General features: G+C 42.5%; 1 protein-coding gene across 1 annotated transcript; it reads left to right on the plus strand.

The window, feature by feature from the left end:
• The first annotated feature begins 584 nt into the window (after window positions 1-584).
• LOC121614287 (carbohydrate sulfotransferase 15-like) lies at window positions 585-7,051 on the plus strand. The gene is made up of 7 exons (XM_041948101.1): window positions 585-929; window positions 1,365-1,704; window positions 2,598-2,751; window positions 4,019-4,165; window positions 4,380-4,536; window positions 4,758-4,905; window positions 5,078-7,051. The coding sequence occupies exons 1-7, from the start codon at window positions 585-587 to the stop codon at window positions 5,266-5,268; spliced, it is 1,482 nt and encodes a 493-aa protein (XP_041804035.1). The 3' UTR covers window positions 5,269-7,051.
• Window positions 7,052-12,355: the final 5,304 nt, after the last annotated feature.

A 12,355-nucleotide genomic window follows, 5' to 3' on the forward strand; every position in this document is an offset into this window, starting at 1 on the left:
AGCAACATTTAGTGTTGACCCCTGTGATATAAAGTGACCATCTCTGTCTACTGATACTTCATTATTTCATTGAATGACACAATAACGACCTTGAAAGTGTCAGTAGAGTTTGTCTTTGCATGTGCTGTATGCATAGCTCTCATCATAAAGTAAGGGATCTCCATCCAGCAGACCACACACACTCTGCAGCTGACCTCAAATGTTTAAGAGGTGACTTGTGGTATAGAAGGGGGTCTAGACTGAAATTCACATACTGACACCCCAGAGACTATTGAAAATGTCCATCCCACTTTTCTTGGAGATGACTGAAATACTTCAAGATGAACTACACCCCTGCAGTTTTGCTGAAAGTAAATCTGAAGTCACAGGTTTTAACAAGTGTTTCTGATTTCCAGGAGGCTCTGCTGGAGATGGGGGAGCATGTGAGACTGTGATAAGACAAATGATGACCTGAAGATTAAAGACTATGATGAATGGACACATCAAGACACACAATCTCCTCTAGATGAAGCACTGAAAGAATCATTTCCCTGATCCTTTTTGTACATGCGTATTGTGCTTCTATGTTTTTTGACTTTTTAAACATGGCTGAAACACTGGGTAATAAGCAGGTATCCCTGTTGTCACTGACTCACCTGGGGAGGTTTTTTTCAAAAGCCAGAGTGGTTTGCTTCCTGATGGTCTTGACACTGACGTTTCTCATCATGGCTTCCTACAACCTGACGTGGGACAAGAAAAGACTTCCCTTCACCACCTCACCCGATCAGGTCAGGCCTGGGGTCGTCCAGTCAAACACAGCAGCAGCTTTAGTTTCCTCTCAAAACAATTTAATAGACATGAAACAGCTGGTGGAGATCATTAACTCCAAACTGGAATACACACCCAGGAAGGTGCCCAATGAAAAGGATGTCATTGAAATGGACTCTCATGTACGTAAGTCTGTGGAAAATGGTGTAATTAATTTTTGCTTCACATCACGAGACCAGCAGTGACAAAAATATGGTGGCAAATGATGATTGAGTCAGAGACTGACAAATAACAAACACTGTATAATCAGCCAGCAGATAAATGCCTGTTTGGTAAAGTTCATCATGGCCACTGTTTGTTGAGACTGACAGAGGTGTAGCAGTGTAATGGTTTTAAAGCCAAAGTTTTCAGGCCGGTTAAGTAAATACTAGGCTACACGTTTCTCTTTGTGTTTCAATGTTATCCTACAAAATTGTGCCGTGTTTATGGTGTAAAGCAAGAGCATTTACAGCAATTATAATGAAAATCACAGTAACAGTGGTGGAGTCACAAAGATGAATAGCAATTAGAATTATGTTAGACTGTCTTGTCTAATATTGTTTTGTTCCTCACTGCAGTTGTTCTCTGTAATTCCTCGTCATTTCCTGCCTGGTGTCAAGAGCCCTTGCTGGTATGAGGAGATCTCCAGTGAACGCAGCACTGATCCATACAGGAATAACCACTATTGTCCTGGCTCACCAACCAGAAAGACTTTATGTGACAAAATGAGGCCAAACTTCCACAAGCACTTACAACACAGAGACGGCAAACTGTTTCGTTTGCGCTGCTTGCCGTACTTCTACATCATTGGCCAACCAAAGTGTGGCACAACTGATCTGTACTCCAGGCTGAAAATGCATCCAGAGGTCCAGTCCAGCAACATAAAGGAACCACACTGGTGGACCAGGACTCACTTCGGTCAGCCATCAGGAGAGGGACGCTGTTTCTAAATGTTCTGATGAAAAGTTTGTGAGCTGATGGATTGAAAGATAGTTATAGCTGAGGATCAAATTCATCCAAAGAAAGAAACAAGATGGCAGAGAATACACTAATTTAGAATAGAGGTTCAAAGTCATTTAGACCTTCAAACAAGAACTTAAAACAATTACAATGTTTTATGGTTTAAAGCTGACAAAGGTGAGAATTTTCGTCTTTTCCCGGTCTTACAATAATTGTCAATTCAGTCAATTGAATATTTTTGGGTTTGGACTGTAGGTCAGACATTTGTTGATGTCATGCTAGGATATTGTGCATTTTTCTCTGATTTCTAATGTGTTGTTGACCGATTCATTGAGAAAATAGGCAGATTAAAGGACAAAGAAAATAATCATGATTTTCATCCCCATTTTAGTAGCAACTCTGATGAGATGTCTGTTTTATGTGAGAAACTTGTCCCAGTGACTCGTACTCCTCTTGGAAATAAACTATGTATCTTACAGGACCGAAAACAAAATTAATTAGTTGTTAATGATTGTGTCTAGTAAAGCAAAAAAAAAAATGGAGTTATCAGTTTATGAACCTATTATCCATAAAATGACTTCTAAGCTCACTGAAACCCACCCCAATTTATTGGCCTCTAACAACATTAGAATAATTTAATAGTCATAAACAATCATCATATTGTTTGGGAAGTGATGACTCCAGACAGTGCTGCAAGATCTTCCAGATCGTGGATTTCTTGTCGTCCCCCATTTCCACTGGTCTCAGGTTTTGTAAATGTGATGATTTAAACTTGAACTTTCCGTGTTGACCTGTGACCTGTGTTGATATATAATGAATGATGTTTTGGTGTACTTGTACTGTACATGCAGGTTTTCGGCGTTTCAAAGATGAATTCTCTGACATTTTTCCTGTGGAAGATTACCTGGATCTGTTTGACGTGGCTGCTCAACACATCCAAGAAGAAATGAATAGAAGCTCATCTGGAGACCACCACATAACCCAGTTCGTAACAGGTGAACACATGTGAAAGTGTTGGTGTGTGGGGGTGGGTATGACTTGGTATTGTTTGTGTCAAAAGATTTAAGTTGCAGTTGTTTTTGTCTCCCTTTCCTTCCTTCTGTCTTCCTTCTTTCCCTCATTCTCAACGGATTTTCCATGAGAGGCTTTGGCCTCAGGAGCACTACACTGGTGCTCAGATGCTTCTCTAGATATTTCAAAGTGCCTAAAAAGGCAACTCCACTTGCTTGAGGTACAGAGAATAAATAATACACAATTAATTAGAGAAATTATATTTTTAGGAGTGTAATAGCATTGAACATTAAAAGGCAACTGTTACAACCAGCTCGCCAGGGGGAAGGGAAGTAACATAAACCCAGGTGTAATGAGGGTAAATTAAAGTTATTTATTAACAAAGTAAGTTTTTGATTACAAACGGGCAACTAAGGACTGATGAGTGCTGTAAAACGCGAACAGAAAGAGACTCTAACCTAGAGTTAAAATAGTTACAATATAGGCAAAACAAACAACAAAAGATCAAGACAATAAAACAATGAACTAATGCAATCTAATTACAGAAACACACTAACAGCACTCAACAACTTGCAGTGGCTAACAAGTGGCAAAACTAGTGCCTCAGTAAATTTACAAAGTTTGACAAATCACAAAAGAGGCACACAAGCAGAGCCGGCAACAGCTTGCCCCTGGATGCTGGCCTGCTGGCTCTTTATCGTTCCAGGTGGCTCCTGATTGGTGGTTCAGCTCCTCGGCGCAGGTGGAAGGAGTCAGGAAAACCAAGCCTCAATCAGCTTCTGCCGCATGGCATCCTGGGAACAGCGTGGCTGAGGCAGACTCCAATGCACACACACATCCACACGCAAACACACACACACCTAAAGAGAGAGAGGGTAACGTCTCCAAAACGGCGGCGGCCGTAACAGCAACACTTAACATGAACTTGGTTTTGTAGATTTTATTCTCTGAAAATTATCGAGGAAGAAAAGAAGAATAATGAATAAAAAAAGAAGATGAATTAAAAGGTTCTGCTGACTTGGCTTTGCTAACTGGAGTGAAACAAACTCCTTTTGCGATTTTGCATGGTTACTGATCAGAAATGACAGTCTTCATTTTAACCTCTTGAACCCCAAGCAGTTCTTTTGTGCCTGCGAGTTTTACCAACATTTTAAAAAACTGAGGCACCGCATGCTATACATTTTAAAGCCTCTGAAAATGATCCCTCCTCCTCCTGCACTTAGATACTCAATGTCTTAATCAATGTTTCAGTTGATGGCAGTCCATCCACTATGTGGGACAACCGAGCCTGGAGCTATGTTCACAGAGACAGGAAGGAGACAGAGCCCAGTTTTCTGACCCAAGACTTCATCCACGCACTGCAGCCTGGTGCCAAGCTTATTGTCATCCTTAGAGATCCAGTGGAGAGGTACTGTGGAGAAATCCATCCACCCATCTGCCTGAAAAGACACAGATTTGACTTTCTGTAGTGAAACAGTTTGCTTTGTTTCGAAGGGGCTCACTGTAATTTCTCATTATTGCACACACACATTTGTTTTAAATAGAAACTCCTATTGTACATCCAGCAAAATGTCCTGTCATAGTTCCAACTGGCTTACACCTCTGTCTCTCTCTGTTCCCAGGCTTTATTCTCACTACATTTTCTCTAGGAGTGGCAAAAAGTCCGTAGAGGACTTCCATCAGAGGGTCATAGAGTGTGTACAGATGTTTCAGTCCTGTCTGTCCGAGCGGTCACTTCGCTCCTGTGTCTACAACAGAAGCCTCTTCAGAGCCATGCCGGTTAGATGAAATTATGGTCTCACTTTTAACTGTCTGTATATCAATATACATAAAAACAAAAACAACTCATACACAACAACAAACACCTAATTTCCTCTTTGAGAATTTGCACCTGTCCTCCAAGTGGTTGTACATTAATATTACTGCACTCATGTGTGCCTTGTTCTGTGGAACATTTCACCAACTAGGGCCAAGTTTGAATGTTTGATTTTTCCCCACAGATGAGGCTAAGTGGGGGGTTGTACGTTGTCTTCTTACTGGACTGGCTGACAGTTTTCCATCGGGACCAGATTCTAGTTCTACGACTGGAGGACTATGCAGCCGACAAGAGAGCGACATTACAGAAAGCTTTTGATTTTCTTGGTCTAAGTAAGCGTCCAAAAAGCTACAGCAACATACAATTTCGACATTAAGATCTTTAAAATATCAGTCTAAAACAGCCATTATCTTCCTGGCTGCGTCCTGTATTCATCTGGTTGTTTCTGCCTCAAGTCTTGACTTTTGTATTGAACTGGACTCCCACCTCCCCTCCTCCCTGCAGGTCCTCTGTCAGTGGAGCTGGAGGAAGAAGTGATGAAAAACCATGTGGCAAACAGCCGGGGGGTGAAGGACAAGAAAGTAGGTCCTATGCTTCCAGCCACCAGAGACCTCCTCAGGGAATTTCACCAGCCCTTCAACCGCAAACTGGCCAGTGTGTTGGATGACAGCGCCTTCCTGTGGAGTTACCCCTGAAGGGATATGAGTGTGAATGGCTGTGAATGAACACATGAAACCCGTAAAATACACTGTTAAATTCCTATAAATTAATTAATCCACACATCTGGATAATGTTTTCATGTTATTATTGCTGAAAAGGCTGTGGTGAAAATCATGTGGTGATGGTACTATGATCTGACCTTTTATATCGAAAAATATCTCCTGTCCCATTAATTAATGAATAATTTATATTTGCAACCAGAGAAAGTTTGAAATATCAAGATGCATCGGTGAATATATATCCAAAGACTAAAAGGCTGTGGACAACAATGGATTTCAGACATCAAGGCCACACTTTAGTCACAGTGATCACAGTGGCATAGAGACTGTGTCTGCAAATCAGTAACCACTGGGACCAGCACGTCAGAGACGAGAGAAGAAAGTCTCACTGTATTCCTTGTTTCCGTAAAAACAAAATAACACACACACACGTTGAAAGTATATATTTTATTGCTCTGGGAATTCAAGTGTGTTATGTGATTCACTTCCTGTTTAATTTTGGTAGATTTCTGTCCATTCCTGGAGTTCTTGTCAAGTTTCCAACCCTTCCTAATCAGCCTGGTGTGTTGCACCTGTGTCCGACTGTTCACCTGCTCCTCCCTAAATACCCTTAATCTTTCCCCTTTCCCTCTTGCAGATAATCTTCTTCCCATGTGTGTTGGTGTCCAGTGTTTTCTCATGATTCCAGTGTTGTTTGTGTATGACCCTTTCTGGATTTTGACTAACCTCACTGCCTTTGCCTTTTAAACGAAACTTTATTTATTCAATATAATTACAAAAAGATGCAAGATACCAAAAATACAATACAAAAATCTGCAGTTACTAAAGTGCTGAAGGTTCAAAGGCAAAATTTACATGCAGAAAAAACAACACACAATAATGTTGATAATGAAAATAATGCTTGAGTTTGCTGAAGTGCTGAATATTCAATCGTCAGTGATTTCATCTCCAAATTCAGTGTGTGAAGATTTCTCTCAGATCAAAGGTCGAATATGTGCCATGGCAGGTTCTGTGCTGTATCCAAGGTTTTCCTCCGTCTGAGGTCAGTCAGCACCTGTTTGATGCTCATTACAGCCTGTTGGATGATCATAGAACTTCTGGTTTTCCACAGTCAAGTACATACAATGCCAATGACCAGTTGAAATAATGCCCTTTTCTGGGAAGGCATCTTTTCTTCCAAGAGTCTGTACATGACTGAGTTGTAGTTCAAGTCAAAGACCAGACCGTGGCTTTGCATCGTAGTCCAGACCATCTGAGCTCTGTAACAGTCCATGAGAAGGTGCTGCTGTGTTTCATGTTCATTACAGTAAATAATGGGATTTTTTTTCTGTCACATAACAACTCCATGAGACAACAGCTCGAACGGGGAGTCTGTTCACAGAGATAAGCCAGCGGACATCTCTAATGCTCTCTGAGGAGATTTTATTTTTTAAATTTTCACTTCAGGGCTTTCTGATTCTGCTAAATGTTTATTTAACAGATAATCTCTGTCGGCAATGATGTGTCCTGATTTATTGGCATGAACGAGGTTCCCTCTGTCATCTGACTGTGATTGTTAATAAATATTACAGAACTTAACACACAATTGAAACATTCACCCGATTTAAAATGAAAGAAATTTCTATATTAAAGGTCTGTTTTTCTTTTTATTTATACCACAGTGCCGTCTGTTGATTTTAGTAGCTCTTCATTTATTTCTCGAATGGAAATTATTCATTTGGCAGCAATAATCCATTGCGAGCTCTTGTTTCACTGCAGTCTCATATTTAAGGACTAGCAACAGGGATTACAGCATCATTATGCCACCTGGTTGAATGTTTCTCTTAGGTGTTTGCCATCATGATGTTGTGGAGCTACTCCTTCCTCCAACAACCCAACCCAATTAGGAGTGAGTGGTTCCAAGATATCTGGATCATTCAGGTTGTCAGTTGTGAGAGGGTGGCTGTTTATGATTGAAGCAGCCTTTTTCAACCGCAGGGAAGCGTCACTGGGTTTACAGAGCCGAGTGAGAGTGTAGAGCTGACAACATTTTTACAGGCCTTGTCTGTCGTTCCCACAGTCCTCAAGCAGAACTTGCATTGTAGTGTCAATCTGAGGGCTGGAATGCGCATGCCTGTGCTCTGGTTCAGTGCGAATGTCTATCCTGTGCTCGAGAGTGTGGGAGTGGGGGTGCATGAGGAGGCAATAGAGGACCCTGGGAATACAGATGCATGAAGAGGATACTTTGGAAATAGAATCTACTAGAATGTACCGACCACCAGACTCCATGAAACCATCAGACTCCAAGACAGGTTTCCAGTGCCTCAGGACCAACTTCCAGTAGAGCTGCATTCAGCTCCTACAAAGCACCTCCAAAATTGCTACCTTGGTCACATTTCATTTGTCTGACTGAGCCTTCCAGTGCAATTAAGCAACGCATGCCATCGATGAAAGCAGTCAGCAGCTCATCTGACGTCTAAATATAAATGGCAGAGAAACAGCATGTACAGAGTGATGACACGTGAGCAGACTGGTCACAAAACCTGTTTGAATGCCTGTGCTAAACTGACAACGATGTTCCACCCTAAATAAGCTTGAACACTATAGGACTCATCTTCTTTGTCTGGTATCACTTGTCTTGGTGCTAAAGCTCTCAACAGTTGTTAACGAAAAAAGAGACCTGCTTCACAACAGAGGAGCGGTGAGACTTCATCTGTGATTGGTGACTCCAGTGTTTGGCTGTTTCACAGGTAGGTGTGTGTTCATGGTTCGTGGGTATCCAGTTCTTCGTCAGTACAGTAGGAAGATAGATGTGTGTTACAGAGCTCACTGGACAAATGTCCACAAGCAGTTCACAACTCACCTCTTGACACTGGGAATGTCTTTACTGACCTTCCTTTGAAACATGGCGGTTCTATCTGGAAGCTGCCCAGTCAAGCAGGATTTATATCAGTCTTTGATTTTTTTCACAGTCCTATAATATTTCCAGGGCCCTCACTCGAGGGAAAGCTAGCAGGCAAGTATTGATGAAGTCTGCCAAGTTCCAAAGTCCTTCAGCATCTTCGACTGTATTCATGCAGACATCATGTAGCATTTTGTCTGTGGAAAACCTCTGTGAGTATGTTGATTTTCATTTGCTGTTTAGTTGGTGTCTTGGTGTCGGCAGCATAGAATGAGCTGAGGCTGACTGGCATCATTTTGTCCTGAGGAGTAAATACAAAGGGATAACTTAGATGGTGCAAGACAGGGAGGCAGAATAGCGTTGTGTAAAGAGCATGCATTTGCAGTAAATGCTGCCAAGCTTTAATATACTGTTAAACTGTCATCTTTTTTAAGGAGGTTGGCCTGGAATGAGAATGAATGAGACACAGGCCTGTAGTTTGACAGTAGTAATTATTAATATTCATCAGCTGTGCAAAAGGTTGAATTCCACATTTGACACACACGTGCTGAATATGTAAAGCTGGGACTGATTCTAAATAATACATTTTTTTTTTTTTTTGGAAGCGCCTTTCAGAACACTCAAGGACACTTTACAGAGCGGGTAAAACACAAATAACACAGGATAAATACAAGCACAATAAAAACACAAATACACAGGATAAATACAAGCACAATAAATAAAACCCAACAAGTAAAAACAAGCAACAAGGAGAAGTGGAGTTATAAAGAGAAGGCAGTCCGGAACAGATGAGTTTTCAGTTTGGATTTGAAAGTGGGGAGAGAATCAATGTTTATGATGTCAGGCGGTATAGTGAATTCCAGAGTTTGGGAGCAGAGCGACTGAAAGCTCTGCTCCCCATGGTGCTGAGACGGGCGGAGGGCACAGAGAGGTGGAGAGAGGAGGATGATCTGAGGGAACGAGAGGGGGTGGCTATGGAGAGGAGGTCGGAGAGATATGGGGGGGCGAGGTTGTGGATAGCCTTAAATGTATACAGTAAGATTTTGTAAGAGATTCTGTATTTAACCGGGAGCCAATGGAGCTGCTGAAGGACGGGGGTAATATGGTGAGAGGAGGGGGTCTTGGTGATGATGCGGGCTGCAGAGTTTTGAACCAGTTGAAGTTTATGGAGGGACTTGTGAGGGACACCGAAAAGGAGTGAATTACAATAATCAAGACGGGAAGTGACGAGGCTGCGGACCAGGATAGCAGTGGTGTGAGGGGTGAGAGAGGGACGGAGACGGTTGATGATGCGTAAATGAAAATAGGCAGACCGGGTAATGTTATTGATGTGAGAGTGAAAAGATAGTGAGCTATCGAGGACACCCAGACTCTTAACCTGAGGGAAGGGGGACACTGTGGAGCTGTCAAAATCGAGGTGGAAACTGTCAGTTTTGGATAGTGATGCTTTGGTACCAACCAGAAGAAGTTCTGTTTTGTTACTGTTAAGTTTGAGGAAGTTAGAGGTGAACCAAGATTTTATCTCAGAGAGGCAGAGGGTGAGGGACGAGGGTGGGAGAGCAGTAGTTGGTTTACAGGAAATATAGAGCTGGGTGTCATCCGCGAAGCAGTGGAAATGGATATTAAATTTGCGGAAGATATTGCCGAGAGGGAGAAGGTAAATGATGAAGAGGAGGGGCCCCAGGACAGAGCCCTGGGGCACACCAGAAGAGACAGGGGAGGGCTGGGAGGTGAAAGATTTAAGTTGGATGAACTGAGTGCGGCCTGTGAGGTAGGAGTGAAACCAGTGCATGGGGGTGTCGGTGATGCCTATGGAGGAGAGTCTGTTGAGGAGAGTGGGGTAAATACTGAGCTTCATGGTTTGTTCATGTGACAGACACAAGCTACAGGTATTATGGACCTTTATCACACCTGAGCACAATGTTATGCATCAGTTTCCACAAGGACTGTCTGAACCAATGTGGTTGACTTCTGTGATTCAGAGTGGAGTACTTCAACAGCTATGGATGGATTGTTATAAAAATTGCACCAGATCGATCAGTTCTCATGACTTTAGCGATCCCTTAACTTTTCCTCTTTCAAAGTTTTATTCAGTGAAATATCTCAACATCAGCTACATGGATGGCACACAAACAGTTGGACGGACATTCAAGGATCCCAGATGATTTGTATCTTCATGACTTTAGAGATCCACTGACTTTTCTTGTAGCATCAACATAAAATGTTCACGCATTTCTTTTTTTTTTAATCACAACAAATGTTGGATAGCTTACATTGGAATGTGGTACTTTCGTTCATGGTCCCCAGAGGATGAATTGCAATGACTTTTTTTTTGCCTGACCTTTCATATAGTGCCATGATCAGAACTACACAAGCAGCCCAACCAGCTCCTACATGGAGATGTGTCTGGTATATGTGTGTCTGAATGTGTATGTGTGTGTGCGTGTGTAACTTCTGCCCCACCTGCTGATAATTACCTCTGTACCTCTCCCACTTTTTACCTGTTCCTGTTCAGTTTTGACGTGCTTGTTTTTAATCACTTTTTAGCTGTTGGTTAGCCCTGCTTGTGTGTGCGTTTGTGTGACTACTGTCTCAACCTTTTTGGCAAAGCGCTTTGTGAAGCCGAGTTTAACTGCTTGTTGGACGGAGATTGTTTTCAAACAATGCCCTTGTTTTGACTGAGCTCGTTAAGATAATCATTCTCAGGCTGGTTGTCCTGCAGATGTGTGTGCGTGGTTATTGACCGGTATGTGTGTAAATGGCAGTTGCACCTGTTAACTCTTCCCTTGAAAAGCAGTTTTTTCGCTGTCGGTTTCTTCCGAACAACTTGCCATTGTGTCAAAACCGTAGCTGCTATAAAAAAAACGATTACACTGTGAGATGCGGACAAGTCTGGGCCAGATGTACGTGTGTTTTATGTCCAGATATTCTTTAGAAAAATGACAAAATGGCCGATTTAAAAAGACACTGTCCGGCAGGCTGCGACTCAGAGAACAGGAGTTTGTATTGTATGCAGTGAGATTTGGGTTCTGCGCACCTCCTAAACAACCCCCCCTCGGGAGAGAACCGTACCTCCTATCAGAGTGTACTATAGATCATCGGACTCCCGAGACCTTCCTGAGTCCGAATATCATCTTGTTTTATTCCTGAGACAACAACTTTTCTTTTTATGGCGATGTAAAGACGGGAGGCATTTCTGCTTTTCTCACAAAACAGCTCTGAATTTTTACATTGGAGTCAATGGGAGAGCAGGAGGGAGGTGGCTGCACAAAAATTAGAATAGAATTAAAGAAACATAAGTGAAAATATAGAAAGACAATAAAAATATACTAAACAACAATAAAATATACAAATATAAGCTACAACCAATATGAGGAAAATACCCCAAGAGTCAGCGAGAGCAGGGGTGGAAGATGACTCACAGGTGGATTGCATGGTAACGAACAGGATAACGGATATGACTATGCCTTGGATACATGACTCAGTGAGGGATGGGGGCACGGACCCATCTCTTAGGGCCAGAGGTAGCAGTACTCAGGTGACAGTGAAGGCAACTAAGGAGAGCAAAAGTTGTGCAGCAGAGGATAAGAAGCTTCAAGTTTGCCCATGTGGCTGGCAGAAAATAACATCAATCCAAGGCCTTAGAACTCATCAGGGAAGGAGGAAGTGTTTAGCGGTGGAAGGGCAGAGTGGCCGCATCGACCAGTATTTCTTGAGAAGTCAGTCGGATGAAGTCCAGCGACAGGTAGAAAACCACAGTTCGCAGGATATCAGTAACACTATCCCTGGAGAGGAGGAGGTACGGAGAGGGGATGCAGTTGGTGTTGAGGTCAATAGGCCAGCCAAGGAGAGAAGCATGGAGCAGAAGGTGGCCGAGGGCAAATGATAGCAAAAGAGTGGGAGGCAGTTGATAGAGATTTATCAGTCATATTAAGCAGGCTTAGAGGAGATGTAGTGGAGAAATTGGATAAAATTGGAGATGTGATCTACTCCTATGGTCGAGAGAGATTTGGGGTGCTTGTCAAAAAGAAAGGCGAGAGGGTGCAGGTCGGCAAGTCTAGGCGGCAAAGAGAAATAGAGAAGTTAGTAAAGGAAAGGAGGCAGTTAAGAAAGCAGTGGAGGAAGGCGTCAGAAGAAGAAAGGGAGGGAATTAAGGTGTTGCAGGAGGAACTGAGAAGCAGG

The sequence above is a fragment of the Chelmon rostratus genome, chromosome 11 (genome assembly GCF_017976325.1).
Source record: "Chelmon rostratus isolate fCheRos1 chromosome 11, fCheRos1.pri, whole genome shotgun sequence".
NCBI classification, from domain to species: domain Eukaryota; kingdom Metazoa; phylum Chordata; class Actinopteri; order Chaetodontiformes; family Chaetodontidae; genus Chelmon; species Chelmon rostratus.